The 26,617-nt window shown below is 37.1% G+C and overlaps 1 protein-coding gene across 1 annotated transcript in view; it reads right to left on the bottom strand.

Annotated features, from left to right (window-relative positions):
• Positions 1 to 24,877, bottom strand: part of LOC122347155 (phosphatidylinositol 3-kinase regulatory subunit gamma-like) — a 127,630-nt gene extending 102,753 nt beyond the window's left edge. Inside the window, 2 exon segments of the mRNA XM_043242273.1 lie at positions 23,513 to 24,394; positions 24,711 to 24,877. Coding sequence (XP_043098208.1) covers positions 23,513 to 23,837 — 325 coding nt within the window. The 5' untranslated portion in view covers positions 23,838 to 24,394; positions 24,711 to 24,877.
• Between the last annotated feature and the right edge of the window lie 1,740 nt (positions 24,878 to 26,617).

Genomic DNA, 26,617 nt, shown 5'->3' with positions numbered 1-26,617 from the left:
AAATAAAAAAAAAAAAATAAAGGTTGAATGTGTTATCATGTCCATTACAGAATACTATTAAACAATAATCTGAAATTCTGAGAGAAATGACATTTAGGAGAAAAAAAATAGTTGAAGAAACAGCCGTACAGTAGGCTATATTCGAATGTTATGCAAAGTGCACCCCACAAATTGGTTTGAAATGGAGGCCACAACCTCATCCCATGGGAACCTCTGTCTATGTGAATATTGCGCATGTGATCATCTGTTTGTTTGCAATCATGTTTGTTAATACCATTTCATTAGAGCGTGTGTCCGTGCATGATTATATGCGTGCCATCTTGAAGTTCCTCCAGTGCATTAGAAACCCACGACTGCTGATGAGGTAATGGAAAACTGTGCTCTTTGGCTTATTGAAGGTCTTGTCTGGATTATTTCCCAGTGTGCTTTACTCTCTTTCCTTAAACAAATACCTCTCGTCGCTTGACACTCACTCAATACACTCCTTTTGGCTAACAACTCACACACATTTGTACGCGAGACAAACTCTTTTCGCAAATGTTTAAAATTCTATTTTAATGCAAAAACATTATGAACGATTGAACACATGATTGGATGAAGCCATGAAGTCATAAATGTGAGCTGAGGGCATTGACCCCAAGATGAGTCTCTGTTTAGTGTCTAAACCGAGTTCGAACTGAAGCTGCAGTCTCTGTTCCAGGCTCAGGCCTGTGAATCATGAAATGAATCACAAAAATGAAAACTGACAAAAGCTGAAAGGAAGGCAAAAGAATGAGCGGGATTTATACATGCAGAAACGTGGAATAATCTAAGTGTGCCCAATTACCCTAGGAAATATATTTTGGTGAATACAGCAGTGAAATATAAAATAAATAAACTTGCATGTAGATGGGCAAACGGTAACAGGTAAATTCATTCTACACGCTGCCTCACAAAAAAAAATTACCTGTTTTATATGAAAACACGATGCAGAAACTAGTTACACATTCAAACAACATATACACATGCAACATTTCATATTATCAAATGCCTGAGGGGAAATCGTCTCTAACTGTGCCAATGCCCTGATGGTTAATATATGCTTTGGCATTCGAGGGAGCGCCTTATTTACATACATATTAAATACTTATATGTACAGTACTAGGTTTGCATACATTGCACTTTCAGATGCGCATTTAACAGGACTAGACATCTGTCTCAGGTCAGCTTGACTATTTTAAAGACATTTACTGGCGGGCATTGGTGACCTATGCAAATCTAGTAATAATACAACAATACTACATTTCATGCCCTATCTTTTCGATTTCAAAAAAACGCCAGGTCTGTCTATTTGTACCTAGTGTGGCAAATCTAAAAGACCTTATTTAATGAATCTAGAGTCCTCATACTAACACCAGGCCAAGCAAAATCATCGGCCAAACATACCCAATAATAGAAAAGTTGATGGATATTTGAAAAATGTAAAGCACAGACCTTCATATACTCAGTTTATCATAATAGCGACACATTCGAATGTTCACAGTTCTCCGATGTTGGTTAACGGTCATTTCACATGCAAGTAAACAGATAAAACAAACGTAAACCAACTGCACATTATGTTCCCAAATGCATGTTAATCTCACAGCACCTGCAGAATGTTTTTGTGAGAAGCAGCATTTATTGTGAACTGAGACGTAATATAAGCTGCACAGAAATAACCTAACATATGCCATCCTAATTAGTCCCTAAATGTCCGAAAATGTTGAAGCGATTTTTATCTTTCTATCAGATTGAAGAACCGTGGCATGTAACATAATTGTCCTATTCCCTCTACAGAGAATGCGAGGTGCTTCCAAAACCTTAGTCTATGAGTTCAGGACACTGTGGTGAACACACCACAGCAATATTCCCAGAAGGTCAGACTACAATACAATGTGATTTCTGCTCTTCTGGGGGTGGGGTGTGGGAATGTTAGAGTCGTAGAGTGGCGAGGCTTGCCCTCTGCTTGCTCACCACAGCAGGGCTGTCAATCAAACACTCTGGGCTTTCAGAGCTCATAATTTATCAGAGGCACTGCTAGACAAGCACTTAGTGACGTCGAAATCCTCACAGGAATATCACACGCTCGCGCAGAATGTGAGGACAATTAAAATGTTACTATTCTTCTTTCGCTTTGCATTTTTATGAGAATTTCATTAGACTGTATTTACAATAGGCTATGCAGTCAAACAGTTGGCTCTCTCAAAAGTAGATGACAGATATCGTATTCACATATGCTGCAGGAAAAACACACATACTACTAAGTCTAGAACAAAGAACGCAGAAATGCATATGCAAGCAACATGAATTAATGTATAACCTCATCAAAGCTGCAATAGAGTCACAAAACATGCTAATTAAATCGGCAAATGGCTAATGCTACATCTTTATGAGTATCTTAAAATGCTAATTAAAAAAAATGCAGAGACAAAGTTCCTTTCGAGCTTTAGACTATAGCTTTACACTACACCTCCGGCTTCTTCTGGAAGAAGAAATACAAGCCAATTAAAACAGCCCCTGAATACTGGACAGCAGCAATTAAACAACTGTCCCAGAATGCCTCATTTTCTCTTCACATCCCCCTCTTTCTCTCTCCTCATCACTCTCTTGATTTCTTCAACTCTCTGCTCCATCTGTCATTTGACTCATTTATCTTCACCTTCCTCTTAATTGGGTTTGTGTGAGTGCATGTTTTATCTCCCTGCAGCTTCAAGGGCGATTTAAGGGGCATTTGGCTCGGAAATCACATGCTCAACTAGTACATGTGTGGATACAAACAGCGCTGTTTGAGCACATCCCAGGATCTCATTTAGCGCACAGAGCCAAACACGAGCACAAACATACTCACATTATGCGATAACAGATCGGAACTGATAGCACAACAGACCAATGACCTTTACAACGCAATCCAACTAAAATCAACCAAAGCCATTAAAACACGACATTAACGCTGCCGTTTTCTTTTAAATGGAACTGTAAAAATAATGGGTTTCATCAGGAAGCATGGAAAGCAGACACGACAAACAGACAGAATGAAAGATAAAATGACAGTTTTGTGACAGAACGACAAATAGAACAAATGAAAAGTAGATAAAATGACCAAAAAAAAGATAGAATAATAAAAAATTGAATCGTAATATTACTGCATTACATTATGACAGACAAAGGATTTTCCAATTTCGGGTAAACTACACTTTTAAAACTTATGAAATATTGCTTAACAAGAACAAAACCACAGAAACTTTTATTTTACAGAATTGTATTATATTATACGGGCCAATTTTTTGTATTGGTGGCGTTCCTGATATCCCAGCCAGGAGGTATTTTCATCTTTGAAAGAGCCTAACTCAACAGAGTATACACCTGGGGCACAGATTGGGTTAATGGCTAAGAAACTTATCATCTCATGACAAAGAGGCAGATAAGCTCCCGCTCTCACGCTATGAGCGTGCAAAATAAATTAAAGCCAGTCCACTAATAGCCTGCCCGCTCAGAGCTGATGACACTGCTACTTCAGTGATCAGAGAACAGCAAAATGCATAATATAGCCCACAAACGTTTTTATTTCTTTACCAGCCTGCTCCGCTTGTCACCACAAAGACACAAAAGAAAGGGAAGCTTGTATGCCTTGTAAAAAAAAAATAAAAATAAGGCACCAGATCCAAAGAGGCATGTAGACTGCAGTGGTTTGAAACAAAGCAGGCTGCACTTCTCCAGCAGTGCGGCATTCAAGCTAAACACACTTTAAAAGGGTCCTGATCGGTTACACTACTTAATCATGCTGCTCCGTAAATGATGCATAACTAATTCAGAAATGGCATCAGAACCTTCATCACTCTGCACAGAACAAATGGGCGGCCAAAAAAGCGATTTTCCACTCCAGATCTCTCAATATAATATCATGCAGTCTGCCGACAGTATTTTTGACCCATACTATTATAAAGTAAGAGCATATGGGTCTATTGTGAATTTTTTTTTATCAATCAAGATGACATTCAAATCAAAGTATACATCTTAACAATGCCTTTCAAATTGCACACCTTTTGATCTAAAATAAGGTCAGTTGAGTATTTTATACAAAACTTTCAAATATATTATGTATGTATATTATATTATTATACATTTTTTTGCCCACATGCATTAACACAAACACTAAACATATACAGTAGTACATATAATGAATATAATAAGTGCAGTAGTCAACCAACTCAACCAATCACAATTAATGACTGAAATGATAGTGACAGTTGATGACACGTGTATAATAACTGATAAATAATTCAACAAATCAAAGAGGCGTGCCTTAAGATATGCTGATCAATCATAAATTCAAGATAAACATATAAAGACTGTCAACCATTATGGGTCATAAAATATACAAATTTAATTTCAAATTTGCATATATGACAAAGGACAGAGAAATAGTGTGGAATCCCAAATCGAATAATCTTTGAATCTAAGATTTTCTTTTTGAGCGTATGTTAGCACCCTTGCTATTTTTAAATAACTTTAACTCTATATTCAAAATCCAATCCCGAGTTGAAAGTTTATTTTTCATGCCCTGAAATGGATGCCTTGAGAAAACTCTGTTGAAGTTTAGATTCATTAAAACTAATTGTCTGATATCAGTAATTGCTAACACGCTTGTCAAGTCTCTGTGGGTGCGTTGTGTGTGTTTGATTGAGCGCATGCAGAATCAGCAATATTCAAAAATACCCTCTTAATGAAATATATCGATGTGCACAGTCTTCTGGAGTGATCAATGCTAATAATTGATCCAATTACTATGACGGGCAGGATTCAGTGACACAAAGTAAATATCTGTGCAACACAGTGTCCTTTGAGAGTACAGTAATACGAACTGATTTAATTGACATCTGGCTCAGTCATTTCATCTGCCTCCCTTTCTACCAACAAAACAAACAATGGCAGCACTACAGCTCAACCGATAACATCAAAAATGAAAAAGAAGAAAGAATACAACATGCGTTTCCAGAGTAAATTGTGTAATACATCAAACACTTTCCTATTCTTTCTTTACAATTAAGTAAAAAAGTAGCTTGTTTAAAACCTGATGCGGACAGCTTATCAAAGCCAACTGAATTTATGACTAGATATCGCAATTTAACTAGCCATTGTTCTACTCTATTCTCTTTATACTGTAAGTAATGTTGTCCTCGATGTCTGAGAGCCATTCTGCTTTGCAACAGGCATCCCACGAGACAGCGCAAGTCGGAGGCTGTAATAACTTCCATTGTCTTATGTTCAGTTCAGCTTAAATAATTAATGGCCTGTGCAGGAAGATGGACATCACCACCTCCTCGTGCTTGTCTGGAGGGAGGGAGCGTTGAATGGGTTGAGGAGCAGTTTGGATGTATTTAAGAGGATTACCACTAATGAGATGAATATCACTAAAGAGATAAAGCTTGATTAATATTGGGTCCGGACGGGAAGTGTTTTTGAGAGCTTTGAAAGACAAGTATGAAGAAAACAATATATGCAAACGCACATCTGCAAATCTCTTAACCCCCATTTCTGATTGGCAGGTGTTTAAGGTATTGATGAGCAAAAACAACATAACTGAGCCTCACAAAAGCCATGGTTTTACTGTAATGCAATGGAGACCACCGAAATAAATTGAACTGGACATATTAAAAACTGACAAGGCGTTTTGTGTTGATAGACCACTGCCAGTTTATGGCACAGTCCAGATGTTTGTAAAGGTTAATAGAGACCCTCAACGCCTTCACTACACATTAATGTATGTATGTGGTAGCGTTACCTGGGGGCAAGCTGTAGGCTGTTGAACCGTGGAGCTTATCAAAGCATGGAAGAAAAGGGTGGAGGGATGAGGGAATTGTTTGAGGCCAGAGGGGACGAAGAGTGAGGATGAAGAGATGTGTGGCAGGTGAAGCTACACGGAGAGGTTTTAAAGGGCTCAGAACACATCTAAACACTGATGTCAGCAGAAACCAGGCTTGTAGCTCTGTTGGTGGGCCGTAAGTATACAAAGCCTCTCAAGACTTACAGACACATCAATAAAACGCCTTCTTGTCTCGTTTCTTAAAAATGACATAAGCACCTGTTTCAACAGAGGCTTAGGACTTTGTCCAAAAACTGTTTTAAAAGGAGCTGAAAATACAGTTGTTTTTTTTAAAAGCCTTTATTTAGTTATTATCAGAAACCATCATTGTTTAAACGTTTCTGGTCAGTAAGATGCTTTTGAAAGAAAAGAAAATTGTTAAATAATTTAGAATAACTTTAATACGTAAAAATATATTTTATTTCTGTGATGATAAAGCTTATTTTTTTGAAGCCATTACTTTTTCAGTGTCACGTGATCTTTCAGATATCATTACGATTTAGTGCTCAAGAAATATCTGTATTATTAATATCATCTACAGTTTTAAAATAAAGGTGCTTAAAAGGTTTGTCACAGCAATGCCATAGAAGAACCATTTTTGGTTTCACTTAAAGGTTACTTAAACAACCATCTCTTTCTTACCTTTTTATAATCTGACAAACCTTATTTTGCCACAAAGAACCTATTGTGGAAAAGAAAGGTTCTTCAGACGTTCCTTATAGAACAATTTAGACAAAAATGTTCTTCAATGGCACTGTGAAGCACCTTTAAGAGTGTGTGCTGAAAACATTGTTCTGCTTAATAATATTGCAATTAATAAATAAAGTAATTATTGAAAATTATTAAATAAAAGCATACCTTAAAATTATAACCTAAATAAAGTTATTTCACTCTAACCAGTCTGAATCCTGTCTGAAAAAGAAAAAAAATAACCTGCTCAATAATAACCCAAATGCAGAATATTTTAATCCCAATAAACAGTTAAACTAATGTGATCTAATATAAAAAAGAATAATTTAGAATTCTGAGAATTCTGTGTGATCCAAGCCAAAAGGCAATGAAAGATGGGCATTCAGAATCCACAGAGCTTTCTTCAGAATTCCAAGGGCACATATTCCATGCAACTAAAGACAGCAGACAGATGTAGTTTAATCACAGTACTAAGAGAACAGCTGTTCTTGTAAAACAATGAAATGAATTGCACTTGTAATCAATAGTGTCCTTGGATGTGATATTATATGAATGTGTTACACTGAATCCAGAAAGGTGAAAGAGGAATATCAATAGTGCTTGCAGAAATAAGAGGATTGATTGAACAGCCCCTGTGAGATTAAATGAAGGTTGAGATTATGAAGTGTGCTTGCCAAAGATATATTGAGTGTATGAGGGATTGTGTACGCTTGCGTGATACATTTGTGCAACTTCAGAAGCTGAGGTGTAAGCCACAGGAAAGAGCTTTATTTAAAAGTAAATCTGTGGCAAATGCACAGCACACATTAAAGACACGATGATAAAGGAAATTAAAATCGATAAATTCGATCAGATTGAAAGAGAACACTACCAACTAATATGTGTGCAACAGTTCCATCTCGGTGTCTCTTCAAAAGAATCCAACCTGTTCCACATACAGAAACCAGGCTTCTTTATTTCCATTAATAGAACTCTTTCCGTTAACGATGACAAAATCGAGTAGACATCTCAGAAGATCCGGGAGCTTCAAAGCACAAAAAGGCATGACATCCTGCTGCGAGTGTGATGGAAGCGAAAGAGAGCAAAGGCATGACAGAAACGTAGCGTATTCTGCAGAAAACTTACCTAACAGGCCCGAGGCTTGCCTTCGTTTAATAGGCGAGTTTCCAGACACTTTGAGAACAACAATCACCTGTCATCTATGAAGATGTGAGAGCCTTTTTTCTTTCCGTGGCACACATGTCCTCATTCACAGATGGATGAATGGATGACAGTGACAGGAAATGTAACAGTTTAGTTAAGTGTTGGATTCTTTCCTCTGAAGAGCGTCAGGAGGGCTGGGAATGTGGGGGTGAAAAAGAGGGTAACCACCAGACAATGGGGGAATGATACAGAGTTTCTTTATCACTGTTCTTTTCTTCAGCAGGAGACTATAATTGGCAATTAAAATAACAAACCGCACTGCGAGTCTCGCTGCGAAAATGGGCTCACTCAACTAAGTATGAAGCACCTAAGGAACGACTCACTTATGGCAGCTATCTCCTGCACGCAGGAGTGTAACACAATTTCCCACAGGTCATTGCATAGACTGGATAGTGCACTGACTTAAATATATTTTACTACTATGGAATTCATTTCTTTGCAGCACCAATTATGTTGCAGAAAAAAATAGGATTGCGAAAGTGAAGAAGTTATTTTTCAACACCAACAATAATGTTATTTCTTTGTTCAGAATTCTTCATAGTTTAATTTCAGAATTACACCACTGTTGCCCAAATTCTTTCACAGGCCACCAGGTAACCTGCAATAGTTCACCTGTTCATTGCTGACTGGTAACTGTGCCAGATTAAGGGTTCGTGTTTTTGGAGTCTATTTTTTCAGATAAAATAAAAAACAGCATCAGTAGTGTAAGCTAAAATATATATTTTAAAATGCTCAAATATTCTTACGGCGTTATTAAACATTTTAAAAATCATCTGTGATTAACCAACCATATTTTCAGATTTTCTTACATTTCAGATACTTTATCTTGTTTATATTATTGATTTTAAAATCATCTGCGATCAACAATATTGTGGGTACACATAACCCCAGTAACTTTCATTTCCTCTAAGAAAAAGAAAATGATATTATTACTCAATCTTTGATTTTGTTCTAACCAGATATTTTGAAATTTCAACAAGACCGCTTTAAAACAAATTGAATCTAATAGTAGAATAAGAGAACACTTCATAATTGTGAGAATTTATGATGTTAAAAATAACTAAATATTTGAAAAGTCCCTAAAATCTCTTTTGAATTTTAGAACTTATGTGTTGTGAGAATTCTGAAAATATTCCTTCTTCTTAGTAGCATTTATCTTTGCCTATGACTGTTTGATGTGAGTACAGTGTAAACTTTAATTAAGCTTAAATTTAGATTTAGTTACTTTTTTACACATACGACAGCAAAATCTCCTATTTCAATAATAAAGGAGAAAACCATCCCTCCTGTGAGTCTGTGCTGTCTTCCAATTTTAACTAAAACCCTAATCATTCCCCATGCCAGCGGCTTAACGTGCTGTCTCTCCCACACTTCCCCCATCCCACATCTCCAGCACTCAACCCCGCCTCATCATGCCCCATTTCTACCAAAGAGAGAAAGAAAGAGAGACCTTCACACCATCCCACAGAGGAACGAGCAAAGGCTCTGGTACTGCAAGCCGTTTGATCTTTATCCGTGGTGCTGCAGATCTATTTTGGGATGCGCCTAAGCTAAAGTGATGATTTCTTTTACTTCAAATGCTTCAGAAAAGATAGAAGAGAGAAATGAGTGGGAAAAGAGGGTAAATATGAAGAAAGTACAAACCTCAACGAAGCAAAGCACTTCATGTACTTTACCTGGGGGTGCCTATCCAATAAAAGTAACCGTTATTTGCCCCCAACGCACCCCACTGCTTAAAAAAACACACTGACACAATATGAATGCTGAATTATGGTCTTTCAACACTGCAAACAAAAAAATATCAGCTTGGATATTAACAGGTTACAACATTCACACTGCTTTTGTAAGCAGTAAGATGCTGTGTAGCTGTGATTTTGATACTGAGGCTTTTTCCGCCAAACGTGCTAAATTCACACTTCTTTTCACACTATAATTATCTATCAATCTTTTGCAACATCAGCTTTAATGATGCAACATAACAATGCAGTGGTTTTCAAACAACAAAACATAACAAAATAATGCAATTATCAAACATTCTTTTTTAACATATACTGTTAGCACTGCAATTTAAATAGCAGAATGCAAAATGAATATCAAATTCAGTGAATGTCAAAAAAATCATTATGCTAAACATATTTCATTAATATTAATTCATTAGTTCACTCATTAGCATTGACAGCCCTCATTTTTTTCTCTTAAATTTTCCACGGTGCACAGTTCGAAAACCCCTGACATTATGGGGAAAATTACTTATGCCTTGTTTGATATCTGTCAGCAGTATCAGGCACTAAATGAATTCATAAATTCATAATTTTTACTGAAACCACACAAGTTAAGCAATATACAGTTTGGGGTTCGGCTTCTGAAAATGAAAATGATTTACCATCTGAACGGAAATGTGGTACTTCCTTAGGAAAATTTAATTTTACACAACAAATCATGTTTGTAATAATTCTCAAAGGCCAATAAACACATTACAATTTCTTTAAAAATTACGAAAGGCACTTATTAGAAGCACTGCTTGCATGTATGCTGTAAAAAGTACATGGACAAAATCATTGAGAAAGAGCACTGTTTGCAAAAAAACTGCATTCTGTCAATGTCATAAAGGCTCTTTGCGGCAAATGCGTGTTCTCGACAAGCCTTCAACTAAAAACAGCTCAATGTCTACATCAAATCGACGAGCACACAAAATGAACGTAGCCTTAAAAGCATTAATGGTCATGTTATGGAGAACCAAAAATTGAAAGCAAAAGTGAAATGGTCGCTGTGGTAAAAAGAAGAGCAGGAACAATAAATTATTGCAGGAGGAAAATGTCCCAGGGCCGTTAAATCAAAGAGAAAGTGAAGGGGAGAGAGAAATAGAAAGAGGCCTATGGAAGGAGACACATGGGTTGGGTAATGTGTTGTGACAGTAATCAGCGGCTCCTGATCCAAAAGCTCTGCTTGAAAAGGAGAAAGCAGGTAAAACAAAAAGCGAGTATGCAGTCGCTCCCATGTGGCTACATTTTTGCTACTGCAGTCCTTCTCTTTTATGGCATACTTAGAGATAGATCAGTATGTCCTCTCAGACGGGGATGGGAAAATAAAGATAAATAGTGGTCGTGGGCCTATATACCCCTATCTATAAATCACAATAAGAAACAAACATAAAAACTAGTCTACCCAACATGCACTAATGGAGAAGCAAGAAACGTTATTTTTGTTAAATTCTCCTTTTTTGACAATCCTTGATACTTCTGCAGCATCTCTCCGTATCCAAACACACATTGTCGCAGCTTGATATCTAAATAAACGCAGTCCGTGAAATTCTATGGCAACAGCAAGAATTGTTTGATCCAAACAAGCCATTTTGCCAGGCCATGCTTCGGGTTGGCGTGTCTTGAGAAGGTCACGCTGTTTTGAGCAGGGAGTTTCCCCTCAACGAGGGGTATGACCGTTGCAGCGTTCCCTTACAGGCCAATAAGAGGCCAAAGGAAGGCCAAGGTGGGGCCAGAACTCTGTATAACCCACAATGATGTGGTCCGTATTGGCCCATACTGTCTATTCACACAAACCGCAAGTGTGTCTCACAGCACTGAGAACATTCCTGCATTACCATGGCAGCCACCATTTACAATCATCAACAACCATCAGCACAAAACACTCAGAGCAAGGCAAGTTTAGGCTTCTCATCTTGGTCTAGCCAATATTAATCCCATTTTTGGTCTCACTGTCAGAAAAAAATGAAATATTAAGGTACATTTTTGTGCCGTATCTACCCACACAGTGTGCTTTGGTTTAAGGATGCGTTGCATTTGAGCAGACGTGACAGTAAAGACTTACACTAAAGCTATATTAGCTTAAACAATGTTTTTTGAGAACACAAATCTGAAGCACATGCACAAAAAGAGGCTGTGTGCATGTAGGTTACATTTATGTTAAAAACACACAAAAACAGTTGGTTATGTATTGGAAGGTAAACTGCTCGGAAAGAAACCACATGTGTGGCAATCATGGGGGCGAGAGGAATCTGAGCGAATCTGAGAATATATAATTCTAAGAAATAATAATAAACAGCCAATATGTTCAATAGGCATGCTAATGCAACTAGGAGAATTGGTCCCTATACAAAATTATTAAAGAGACTTCTTTCTATAACATAAAACCCAAAAATCTTACCAACAACAAACTTTTGAAAAACAGTGTATTAGTAAAGGTTGTTACTAGAAGGAATAAATCGGCATGGGCACTAAACGTGAATGGCAAAAACCATAAATTCAATATTTCTATCCATCAATACTTGACGTGATGTTCTTTAGATTTTTATCCTTTTATGTTTGGCCAAAAACCAAAGGCCACTGTGGTTAAAGACAACCAGAATTTTTTTTGTTTAAAGCTAAGAAAGAAAAGAGTAAATAACAGGTCTTTCAATCTTGGTCCTTGTCAACAGGGAACAATAATCAGAAAGATGACTGCTGTGAACTTTTGTTCCTTCCTGAGCTTGATGGTTTAAATGGACCTACAGGGTCCAGAGAGAGAATGTGAGCTCAGACTAATGTCGCCTTGGCAGTGCAACAGCGGGCGGACTTCAGAGGACTATTAGTAGTTTCCAGTGAGCAAATAAATTGGTGATTTAATAGCAGTGTCCCCCTGTCAGCAGCTTAATTTGGATGAAGACCACAAAAAGCCAAAAAGAGATGATACAGTCATCAAATCCAGATTTTACTCTCTCCAAGAGCTCAGAACTAGAGGAGTGGAACATTCAAGCACCAGGGAGGGGGAAATAGAGTCATACTGCAGCCACAGCATTGGAAATAAACCAGTGAGAACATATTATAACATATAAAATGCACAAATATATTAAAAAAATAAAACTACAAAAAAACCCAAAAAACATTTGGGTAGTGAATTTATTTTTTACTTTAACACTTGGGAAACTACAACTTTTCCCTAAATAAATTCCTAATTTGCTGCTTATTAATAGTAAGGTAGTTGTTAAGTTTAGGTATTTGGATAGAATTAGAGATGTGGAATATGGTCATGTAGAATAAGGCATTAATATGTGCTTAATTAGCACTAATAAATGACTAATATTTGATTAATATGCATGCTAATAAGCATAAACTAATAGGTGTAACTGTAAAATAGAGTGTTACCTAAGTCTCTTATGCCTTTAGTACATGAAGAACAATAGCATATTACAATTTAAAATAACTTTTTTTTTTCTTTATATGAACATAATAAATCATTAATATGCTGATTTGGTTCTAAAGTAACAGTTATTATTATTATTATCAATGCTGAAAATGGTTGTGCTGCTTAATATTTTTGTGAAAACTGTGATGCATTTTTCTCAGGAAGATAAAGTATATTTGAATTCAAACTCTTTTGTAACATTGTCAGTGTCTTTACTGTCACTTTTAATGAATTTAATGTGACCTTCCTGAATTAATTTCTTAAAAAAAAAAGAACAAATACAAATCTTACCTGAAACATCTGAACAGTGCATATGCAAGGATGAATAGTTAACAACAATGACAACAAACGCTTACTGCCATAAATTGACACATCATTTAATGAAAAGAGAAAACAAGATGAAAGATCGTAAATTAAAATAACAAATCAATTGACTGACACATTATCATTAAAGGTGAAGTGTGCAGTTTCTACATTGCTAACTGTGCTCAGACAACGTGCAGTCCCTCCACTGTCATCCACTGAATGCAATGACTCACAAAAAAAAGATTTTGACATTTACCTGACAAGACAATACTCCTGAGAACAGATCAAATTAGCCAGGAGGAAAAATAAATACCTATAGACAAGAGTTTTTTATGGCATGTGAAGGGAGATCGAGGATACCGTCACAAATACCTGACCTTTAAACACCCCTGTGCCATGAAGGGAGAGGCATTAATTCGACTCAAGTCTGTGGTTGCACTGATTCTTTGATTTTTCTCAAGCAAAAAGCTTCTGGCATGTGTAAATTCTCAAGCAAGGCTGCATACATCTATCTAAAAATATATCAAACAGTGTTCTGCCTCCTCAATCTAATCTGCAGAGCATATGAGACAACCATGACAAGTAAGAACTAGGTTTCCTTCAGGCAATCATTGCTGTAGCTCAGAACCCAACTAACTTTCAGTGACAGTGTCAGTCTGAGATCAGGGATGTGTTCTCCAGTACTTGACGTCGAGAAGATACCACCAACAGAGAATGATTCTTCAGCTATTAAATTCCCTGATGCCACTGAGAAATGGGGTTTGTTTAACCCAAGCTACCTTAGCAAACAATTTTGTGCAAAAGTGTAATGCGGGTTGCCCCGAATTAGCCTGGATGTTGTTTGAGCAAATCAAATACTTTCTATGTTTTCGTAAGGTTGGAGAAGAAAGCTCTTGCCTTCAAATAAGTCAGGCTTTTTTCCGGGATCCAGTATAAACATTTTGAAGGTTGTGTAGCTCAGGACAGATGTTAAGACTTTAAACAAACTTGCTACTAGTAAAAGAAGAGCAAATTGAAGACGGGGCCAAGGTAAAAGAGCACCACCTGTGTCAACATGGCTCTGTGTGTCATATTTACTGATGCATCATTAATTTCCTTGGAGTGCTGTCTCCTTCAGAGACGCTGCAAATTTCCAGGGAAGATGAAAGAGGACAGAAGGTTAAGGATGGAGAGTAACTATTTAACTTGAGGGCAGCCTGGCAAACTATGAGCTTGTTTAAAGTACTTTTGATGTGTCTGCAAGGACAGGCTACCAAGCTACCCTCAATTCCTGTGATGTTCTTTTTTAGTTTGCAGGAAAAAATTGAAATAGGTCTGACAGCTCCTGCTGTCACTAAAGAAATGGTTCGCATCAAACCACTAAACAAAATCAAAAAGATAGATATATATCCATCTATTGTGGCATGACTTGACTTAACCAATCAATCAACAGAAAGAAGAAGTCGATAGGGCATGAATCTATTATGGTTCTGTGGCTATATACATGTATGAAAAAACAAAAATATGCACAAATAAATTGCACAGAAAACAATTTTCAAGTCAATTGAATAAGGGCCGCCTCGTATCATCTCTGTCCTGTTCTGGTTAATATTTTCCCTGCATATTCTCATTCTCACTGCATTTGACATCTTCATATGACCCACTTCATACCGGGAAAATGAATTGAATTGAGAATTACTAGAGTAATGCATGCAGTGTACATTGACGAGGAACTTTCCAACTGCCATTTAAAGCACATGAAATTATATTTTTATTCAGCAAGGATGCAATAAATTGGTCAATGCTGACAGTAAAGATTTTGTCACATTGGTACAAAAAATTTCCATTTCAAATAATCACTGTTCTTTTGAACTTTCTATCATCAGACAGTTCTAGTTTTTATTTTATTATTTACATACAAATTTTTGCATGTAGTGGTTTTTTATACTGTGAAAACCAGACACCATTCATTCGACCACACAAACGTCTACACAACAGACAGAACCACAAGAATAAGAAGCTATTTTGTTGTGAATTTCACCATGAACCTGGAATATATGGAGTTTTATGAAAATTGCAAAAAACAGAACTCACCTCTTGACCTGCAACGATGTTATTTGTTCTTCCTGGCAGGATGAAGATCGCTTCTTCACAATATTGTCACAATATGTGAAATCCATTTCTCTGAATCAGATCTATTTTACTACAGCTAACACTGTTATATGCACCAACGTCTAAATTCATAGTGCGGGTGAATTGGTCTGTATATTGAAAACTGTCTTGATTTGATTCATGGTATGAATAAAAAAAAATATATATATATTTATATATCTGTACTGACACAAATTTATGTATGACACTCTCCGAACACATGCGAAAGCATATCACATCAACCACAGTTATATAACACTAGCTTCCTGCTGAACAGCCAAACAGGGGCTCTATTCTCCAAACCCCAACTGACAGTTGGCATACCGGGTATCTCACACATACACAAACATGAAATAGCACTTCACCCACTATACCCTGACTCTGAGTCTTAAAATGCCAACACAATAAGAGCATTCAACGTAAGGAATGTTGAAGCAGTAAAAGCTGTAGAGGCCAAAAACACTTCAGCATTTCAACCAAGATAAACCTTAAATTTTGACTGCATGCAGCTCAGGCTTCTGATCTCTCTCTCAAAACACCTTTCACTCTCTCCAGAAACGTCTGTGGCATTTCTGAGAATGGCCAAGATTAACTATCAGCCCCTGGCTCATTGCAACACTCTAATGGGGATCCGATAAAAGGAACAGTTCTTAACAGAGCCTGTAGTGTCCAGTGAATTGGTCCCACAGCCTACATTTCTTGCAGCAAATTCTGCCATCCAGGCATGCGTCGGGAATTTCAATGCAAGCCAATCTGCAGCACATCTAATGCTAATAGAAATACACATTCCACTCCACCACTCCACTCAAGTGGTTTGAAGTTATGTGCTGATGCTAATAAAAGCCTGGTGTGTTTGTAAAACTCTATATTTAAGTGTTTTCCTGCCTTTTTTGCCGATCACCTGAGGCTTAAATTCAACTCTGGACTGGAGCGACAAGAAAATTAAATCAGTGAAAATTGCCAATGCAGATATCGGTGCATATGCAGTAGGAATGAATAACAAAAATATATATACTTGGAAAATTTTGGGGAAAAAATACATTTTGGTTTGATTTTATTTCAAAATATAATAAATAAATAAATAAATGCATTAAATTGAACATATATTAATTTCAAATAAATGATGTTTGTTTGAACTTTCTGTTCATTAAAGAATACAGGAAAAACACAAAATGTTTTTAAATGTTACACTAATTTTTGTCAAATAAATGCAGCTTTAAGGTGTGCAAATGAGACTTATTTCAATAAAATCTTTTGACCACAAATTTTTGGACAACACTGTGCAGAATGTTACTAGCAAAATAAATATATAATGAATTAATAAAGAATTTAATTAAAATTAGCAAATAAATTATATGTCGAAACAAAGACCCACACTTGTTTATAAAAGGTGGCACACCATTCATTTTACCCCAGGCATTTTATATCCTTGTGTATTCTGTCAGTTAAATTACACAGCGACAAATTTATCGAGAGCCTTTCGGTCGCATTTAAAATGCACAGATGAAGGGGACATAAAACATGGACATAAAAGGCATGAGTCTTTATGGGTGCTCATAAATAGCAGAAGAAAGTGTAATATTGAGAAGCAGTTTTAGCTGGTTTGAGCTTTTCTCTAAATTTCAGAAAACCACAGTCCAATCCTGAGCCACAGCATAGAAATAAGGATAGAAACAGATTTATGGTGCATCGTTCTCCCAAGTGAAGGCAGTGTTTATCATCATCCCTGGGCTCCATGGAAAACAAGAGAGACAGAGAATACACAACAGCAGGATAAAACGGCAAACAAAGACTTGGCTTTCGTCCTCTTGGCATGGTACTGAGTGGGAAGGTGGTGATGGATTTTCAGAGAGATATGACTGAGAGGGTCTGCACCAACCCTCGTTGTCATGCTTAAAGTGAAATCCTTCAAACGTCTGTTCAGAAATGCACATGGGACAAAGCTCTCTAATGCTGAACAGCTGCAAGAACAGGGATGCCTACCTGCATTGCAAATGATGTGTAAAATGAAACATGTCATGTAAATGTAAAATGATTACATGCCTGTTTCGAGCTTTGGCAATGCAAAACTGAAAGCTAGTGGGACTTATGCATGTTCTTTTGAAATCTGATTAATTTATTCCACAAGGAGAAAAAAAAAACAGTTAGCGAGAGAGAAGCTAGCTGTATTGACAGGTCAGGTGATCTTAACATGAAGGCCTTTATGTGGTGACCTGTCCATGTAAAACAAAACAGCTTTTATTAATCTATAGCATCTTTCAGACTTGTTAGCTTGCACGCAATTTTTTAAACTAGTGGTAAAATGTATTATTTCCACCAATGTCTATTGTTAACGGGGCAGCAATGTATAAAGAGTAAAGCACACACAAGACACTTTGTGCTGGTAAACACACGTTAAGGAATTTGCTTGGAGAAATCTTTCGGTTCCACATAAAAATCCATATCACGTGGATTCCTTTGGATATCTCTGGATTTCGCACCCACAAGGATTGGCTATAAACAAAGGTAAATGTAACCACACCTTCTTACCCTAAGAATAATATAATGCGAGTTAGGGTTGCTATAGGGTTGTAAAATGTTTTACATGTTCGGCCAAAAAAGTCGAAATTTAAATAACTAGCTTTTTTCACCCGACAAATTATAGTTCACTTCAGTGGCTACCGTTGTTCATGAATAGCAATCTTTTTATTACCTGCTGTCCTCACGGCTACAAGCCATCAATTCACAGCTCATCTAATCTCTAGAAAATGACTTTCGAAACACTGGCTAAGACAATGAAATTCCACTATACATAGGGGAATAAGCATAAAATCCCTGTTAATGTCCTATTTCCTAGCACTACCATTGCTGTCAGTGTTTTAGAGTTAACAACTTTTCACTATGTAGGAATATAAAATCTTCTGCGCTGAGAAAGCACGCACACACACACACACACACAAAAACAGGAGCCTAAGATATTAACCGCAAGACATTAAAAGAAACCTTCAAAACTGCCTTTCAGTTTTATTGCGCTTTGGCCAAGTCTACCTAGGTTGTACGGGGCCAATTGATTCAGAAATTATGTTATAAAACTACAAAGTCCTAATCGGAGTTTAAAAAGGTTAAGTTTTTGAAATCGCTCCACTGCTCTGCAGCTAATGTGGAACTGAGCGGAGCAAAGAAATATGGGAGCCAGCAAGTGTTCTGCCAAAGCCTTGGCCGAGCCTGAACCTCCCTGTCACATGGGAGCATGAAGCACTACATAAGGGCAAATAAAGCAAATTGTGGGAGCCAAGAGCCATAAATGATGCTTGTAATACTGTGTCTTAAACACAGGGTTTTTTAGCAGTACAATCAGTGCCAGCATTTTCACCTAGCCATCTTCCATGGCCTACCCAACAATTGCACAGCTGCTTTATACATTACACAATAGGGCTGACAATTAATTATACTCTCGTCAAAAAAGGTGTGCAAAGACTGTGGCTTATGTGTAAAAATTAATTTGGATAAAGGATCCCTCGGTTGAAAAAAGTAAACTTAGTCCAAGGTCTTCTGAGTCAAATATGAATGAAAAAAGGCTTTACTTTAGCATGACTAACATACACATAACAGTGTGCTGTGGATTAAAAAAGCCTTTGTTAACCTTCACTAAGGCTTTCAAAGGCATTGGTTTGTGGAAAGTTTATGTATCTAATAGCCATGATTAAATAAAATTGTTTTAATTCATCTGAATCTGAAGGTCTTGGTCTATGAGTTTATTATCCATATCCATTATTAGTTTTATAATTTTTTTGTAATTAATGTATTTAGTTGGGTCTGTTGAGTTTCACAGATATGAGCTAGTCCCAAACTAAAATGTATGTTTGAGCTGTCTCAACTGAAAATATCTTGCTCTGACATATCTTAAAACATCAGGGTCATTTTTTTATGTCGCCATTACAGCTCATACCTGCTAAAACATTTCTGATTCTGATTGTCATGTCGTGCTGAAATACATTTTACCCATATTAGTTTTAACATTTGATATGTTATAGATCTGAATGCACACATCTAAAGGACATAGACAGAAAGTGGCTGACAAAGTCAAGTTCTGATTCACATACAAGTTTACTTAAAAAACACACACACGAGATACAAAAACAGTTGGTTAACTCTGTTTGTGAAGTTAAACAGCTGGGAAATCTCACATTTATAGATTTGTGTGGCAGCAGCAATATAAGTTACAGTAACTAAATCCATTGCTCTCTTGTCTCCTCTGAGACTCTGTTGGCACGTTTTGCTCAAATTTTCACCATGGCATTTAAACTAGTGCACCGTTGTCGCTTGAAACATCAAAATGATGGTGCCTTAGGTTGAAACTTACAGATTAAGGGGCGGTAATATAATGAGATCCCTCCGCAGCGTCAAAAGAGAAGCGAGATCAGACAGTTGTTTTTTCAGAGGCTTGAAGAAAAAGGCTTACTAAAACAAAGTTACTGGGTTAATCTTTCTAACACTTCCTTATTTGGTAAATGCACCAGGGACCTAATTTGAGCACTTAAAACCTGATATTTTCATGATATGTGACCTTTCAACGGCGACACCGTGTTCAACACTACGTAGAAGAAGGATTGTTACTTAAACACCAAATCAGTATATCAGAATGCTTTCTGATGGATTATGCAAGACTGCAGCAATGGATGCTAAAAAATCTGAAGGAATAAATTACATGGTAAAATATATTAAAATGGAAAACGGTTATTTTTTTATATTTTAACAATAGGATTGTTGTTACCCTGCAGTAAAAAAAATCATTCCAATCACATAAGCATTTTCTTTAATACCATGCATAATAAATGCTACTACTACGCTTCTTAAGTCATGAGAAATAACACCTGTTTTTGTGACAGCGCTACAATCTGTGAGAGAAAAAAAAAGGTAGACTAGATTGGCCAAAGCGTAAATTGTGACAGCCATAATTCCCAGTCCTCGTATGCTGCAGTGCTGGGGTTATTTCAAATGTAGAAAGAAGTTTTTTTTTGTCCTCAGTACACACCATGGAGGACCGCACTCTCTGGCATTGCTCAGTTCCTCATTAAGTCTAGCAGCAAATACAGCCGTGAAGCCTGACCTGCACGTCTGGAAAATTGATCCCAGAAAGAGTTGCTCATGCTTCTTCCTGAGTCCTTTCGAAAACCATCATCCCACTTAGCAGCTCTCCGACTCATCTATTAACACATCACTGTGTGCTTGATCAGAGCGTGACACCAAAAGTGGCTTTTCCTCATCACCCATACAACTGCACAAGGCCTTTGAGAAATGAAAGTCAAAGTAATCAGGCATCAGTGATCAAAGGAGATGGATCTCAAGTCAATAACAAGGATAATGGTGAATGTGAAGACTGCAGGCTTTGACTGACACTTTAACAGTGCTGGTGGGCAGCTAATAAGATGATCTTTGCCTCCTTGTTGCCTTGGAACATGTCAGTATATTCATAGTGGGAAAAAGACAAAGAAAGAACCAGCTGTGGAATGCATCGTCTCGGCACAGAAAATGTGCCTGCCCAACATCTGACAGCCAATTGTATGTCCAGGAGACATGTTATTAAGCTGTTATTAACCAAAATGGCCAATTTTTACAAGACTGGATCAAATTTGCTCAAACACAAAATGCTAATGATGTCTCTGCAGAGGCTGACAGAGGAAAAGGGATCGAGAAAAGAGCCAAAAATCAAGGAGATGGCTCCTGACCTTATAAAACTATGCTAATACGCAAAGCAGCATATGTCGAATTATGGAAATTATCCACTTCAGCAACTGTCCGGAGACAATACCAGGTCAGAAAGTAGCAACAACGCCATACTTCATTGAGGGTTAAACTGATCACAATTACTTTCTAAAGTCCTAGAGACAAATGGGAACAATCTTTCTGCAATCCATTCTGTTATATATGCATGTATAAATAAACTCCTAATGTTTAGAAATACTTCTGAGTCTGAAGTCAAGTCTTCATTTTTAGTAGCACTTTTATTCAGAGACTTTACAGTGCATTATAGAGACTTGCAACTGCTAATGCATCCTCAGGGAAGCTGCTGTGAGCATGTACTGTTACTGCACAAATAGAATACATGAAATTAACAGGAGCAGAAATATATGGGTGGAACTGGGGGAGGTGGAGGGATCTGCAAGACTTAATTACAGCAAAAACAGAGTTCAACTGTTTAAAAGCTAGGCAAGAAACCTAAGTGGCTCAAATGAAACAGACCAATCAGCTTGAGTTATGAAGTGATGGTGTGACAGCTAGTTAATTGCACTAAGGACCTACAGTATTTGCCTGCATCCTCTAGAGCAGTGGTCTCAAACACAATTCCCAGAGGGACAAAGCTCCGCAGAGTTTAGCTCCAACCTGAAAACTTTGATTAACTGGATCAGGTGTGTTTGATTGGGGCTAGAGCTACACTCTGCAGAGCTGTGGACATCCAGGAACTGAACTTGAGACCTATGATCTAGAGTAACATTAGATATTTATACTGCATGTGCTTAAACCTTCAACTCAGGCATATTGCTGTTCAAATACTAATAATAAAGAATGTATAAATCTTATTTTTTGGCTGGTCTCATTTGTTTAAGGCATATCTGACTAACACACTTGGAGTTCAACAGGCCATCACAGAGCCACTTCGTGCATCTTAAACAAAAAAACTAGAATTACTAAAATAAATATATACAAAATATGTATATGTTGTCATTTTGGAAATTTCACATCAATTAAAATAATACACATTTAAATTGAAAACTGAAGAAAATTGATTGCAGTGTTGGGAACTGAAATTCATGCTAGATTGTGTCTGTCTTAAAAAGCAAACTAGTTTTAAAAGTTAAATGTATTTATAATATTCATTACTTACATATTATTTAAATATGAATATTCAAAACCACTGGGCCACGGGGAAATTGAGTTGCCCTAAATAATTTTTCATGCTTAAAATTTATTTTGTATACCTAGACTCTGTAAGTAGGTCAACCACACTTCCAAACTCTTAATATATGAAAATGTGTCTTATATACAAATAATACATCAGCGTAAGAAGTTTAACGTCTTTGGCACAGTTCTGGACTGTTGTTCCATATTCACTCTTCCAAAAGCTTCCATTCTGTAATGCCTGATATTAAAATAATTGACCCATTTGATAAATTCAGTAAACTTGACAATCTGCTAGGCTCATAAAGCTCTCTATAATCAGCGTAAGTGTTTCGTCAGTGTTCCACAAGGATCCCTTGGCACAGGGTGAGTCTAATGATTGGCTGACTGTCAGCCATCCAATGCACCAGTGATCAATTATTCAACAGAACTGCATGTTTTTGCCTCTCCTGACACTAAGGAATGGCTTTGCTATGCTGTTTATCACCATCTCCTGCGCCTTGGCTGAAACAAAAGAACTAAGTAAGCCACTAAAAGAGGATCTACAGTGTATAACACACATAAATAGTATAACTACAACCTAAACCTTCACCATAAAAGAGACATGTGCCCTAGACAGTAAGAGAGAAGAGCACTCTTGGAACAACCAGAGTTGGCTGTCTGACCTAGTTAGCATACGAACACCCCCACAAGCAGACTGTACCACAGTCAGAAACACAGGGGCAACACAGGCCCCGTGAAGAGCTTAACACAACATTTGGAATAGAATTTTAGCTTTAAAAATGCCATTAATGCAAGTACTTATTTCTTATCTCTTTCTCAAAGACATTTACAAATCCTTGACAGATCCCTATTTTCAGCACTGGAAGTAATGTTTCTTCTGGGAGCTGAAGTCTGTGATTTGCACACAATGTCCTCAAATTTCAAGTGAAGCGTTTCATTACAGGGTTGTGCTGCCTAATCCAAATGTGGGGAGGAGATAATTAGCCATATTGCTCTGAAGATTGAGGGTATAACATTATGGATGCCACAGAGATGTGGTAATATCTTTCATTCTATGATGATAGATAGAGTACATGCATGTCATGATGATATACGTATATATATATAAATAATGATATATATTGTACAGTGCGCATTCACATAAGTACATATTTATGTTTCATTAATTTATATTTATATGATTGCATAATGTTATTTTTGGTTACATAAAGCATGTTAAATAAACATAATGGTAACACTCACCCTCTGAAGCAGTGGCCCCTGGGGGCTGGGGCCCTACAGGTGTTGGTGGTACAGGTCTCGGCCAGGGCTTCCCTGAAGTAAGGCCCGTCCTCACGACCCCAACATACTCCACAAAGGTGCCGGGGAAGTTGCCCTTCTCCTTTGTGCATTCATTGGTGCCATGCAGCCAGCCTTTTGGGCACTTCTCGTCACCCTCCTGGTAATCGGATGCCAGCAGTGCCATCTTACTGACCGTGAGGAGATCTCCAGGCTGCAGGGAGATATCGTCACCCCTCTCCTGCTTGTACTCAAACAGTGCACGGTACTGGAAACTGTCAGAGCTCATGATTTGTTCTTTACATGAGCTCTGCGAACTTTGATGCTTATTTAAAACTGACCTGGATGTAAGTTCTTGGTTTAAATCCTGAGCGCTAACTCAATCGGAAAGTCCTTGGGTTAAATCCTGAGAGCTGGGTTTCTTGCGAGGGTTAAAACTCCCAATAGTACCGTACGTTGGGCAGAGGCCGTTATTGCGCAGTTGTAGATTTGGTCCACATATAAAAAGTACAAATTTATTTAAAACGAATTCTAGCAGTCTGTGGCAAGATACAAAACAGGGTCTGAGAAAGCAAAAACAGCCCCATAAATCGAGGGATGAACAGACGGGAGAGGGTGTAGGACAGTGGTAGCACAAATTTGGGGACACAGTGACCTGGAATAGGGACGATGGTCTTTTCTGCAGCGTTGGCACTAGTCCACATATAGAAATGAAACATTTACTGAAGTAACCTCTCAGTCCATTAGCAGGTGTGGTCAGAAAGACATTAACATAGACATTGCCAGTCTATTTATCAAATGCCCGAGCAAGAGCCTTGTTCATCCTCTTGGTAAAGACCTTAAAACCTGAAAGCATTCATTTTACAGTTAGTTTCATTCCTAACCCAAATCAACTTGAAATTACATTTCTTGCACAAAAAGAGCAACTTTTACATTTCACTAATATAATAACGCCTTCATTATTGGACTGTATCTAATACGCAAAAGCATAGTACTGCACACATAGCATCGCATCACCTGTGTGTTAATCAGTCGCTGAGCAATACAACGCAAAATGACATGCAGACTACATGTCTGACTTACAGCGCGTGACTGGGACAGTGCCAACTTATGTACAGCGTGCAGAAACTCGACTCGCGTGATATTGCTTACTATAACTTACCTCCCGTCGCACTTCCCCGAGCCGCACAAAACACAAGATGCACGTAGTCCAACGCAAGAGGAACGAGCGAGCATCACAAGGTCTGTTTAATTAAAACGTGCGTTTAAAATATATTCCCAAATAACCTGCGTGGCTGAGTCAGACATCCAGCCAGACTAGTGCTGTAGTACGGTTCAGCCCGGGTGACGTCAGAGACCACGCCTCCTCTGTCTGCTTATCACACCGTGGGACAAAGTTGGGAACTCGGATGTCCTTATGTAGCGGTCAGGCTGTGAAGAACGCACTGCAGCGTGAAAATGTTGCGTCGTACTTTTCTGATCTGCCTAGACACATTCCCACAAGTTACATAATGGAAGTCTGACGTGTCCAGATCACATTAAAGGCATCCATCAGCATAATCTTTTCTCTAGACCAGGGTTTTATCCTTACAGCACCAAGGAACCAGTATAAAACATTTCATTAATTTTATTTTTTTTGCTGTTGTTTTGTTTAATTTAATAATTTAGTTTTGTTTTACTTTATTATTTAACTTAATTTAATTAATTCGATTTTAACCAATATACATTTTGGACAATAATTTACAATCGCATTTTTTTATTTTTAAATATGCATTTATTTTTGTTTATTAATGTTTATTAATGATAATTTAAAAAAAATTATTAGCACAATATTCACTCATTTCCTTCACTTATTTCATTCATTCATTCACTTTAAGGGTCATTAAACTAAAATGTCCTGTTGCAGATGTTTCAAAATTGCATGGAACATACAATTTGAACAATATGACTGATAATATATTTGTAAAATAATTTGTTTGTAAAAGATTTTATCATGTCTGCCATTCTTATTTGTCACTTACATCACATTATAAATGTGAATATGATGCAGTTTCTAAATAGTAATTTATATCTATCATCAACTAACCTATAAACTAATTAACCTTAAACAGTTCATAGACTTAGTCTTATCTGTTTTTAATGTTGTTCTAATGCTAAATCATTTATCACAATCAGTACATAATTCAAGTATTTACAATTCAATATTTTCTGATACAGTATAAAATATTGAGCTTATTAATATTAGTATTCATTGCTTGGACAATACCTCAGTCAGTTCAGGAAATCAATTCCAAAACCAAATCAATTCAGAAAACAACCATACAGTCTTTTAAATTAACCTTCTATGGCAGTTATAATTGATGAGATTTTCATTTCTTTTATTCAAAGCTTACCCAGAGCAAGACTATTGTGATTAAGAACTTAATCTGAAATGGAATTGGGAAATATATTTTTAATGTGGTTCTAGGAGCCTTAGGTCCTAATGATCATCCATAAAATTAGCACATAATATCCTATATCCATATTTTAAACAATTGTTTTCTCATAATACCAAATTGTTCTACCTCTCTTCATTGTACAGAGGCACTGGAGTAACTTGTCTTCACTTGTCATTGTTCAACCAAGGTGCTTGCTGCAATATTTTGTTCTTTTGAATAACGCAGGTAATTGCATATGCCATAAAGCCGAAAGTGTAATTCTGATACAACAGACACCAAAGCTCAGTTCATTAAAATATAATTGTAAACACCAATACCTTATGCAAGTGTAAAGCAACTGAAATTTAATATTTTATTTGAAAAATAATCAAAATAAAGCACCCATTTGGACATGAGTCTCTGGCACATGCATTGGTGCATACTGACATGATTCACAAGTAGCAGTAGTAGTAGTAATAATTATTATTATTACTATGCACTTGAGTCAGTGGCAAATCAGAACAAGAAAAATTGTGATGACTGTGAAGTTGTCTCTCTCAAATGTACTTGAAAGAGCAGCTGGCCTCTTCACATAGCATGACAGTTTGCATAAAGACAAACAAATAGTTTTGTTCTGCATTTCTACATTAAC

The sequence above is a fragment of the Puntigrus tetrazona genome, chromosome 6 (genome assembly GCF_018831695.1).
Source record: "Puntigrus tetrazona isolate hp1 chromosome 6, ASM1883169v1, whole genome shotgun sequence".
Lineage (NCBI taxonomy): Eukaryota > Metazoa > Chordata > Actinopteri > Cypriniformes > Cyprinidae > Puntigrus > Puntigrus tetrazona.
This window is presented reverse-complemented; position numbering and strand designations above follow the sequence as displayed.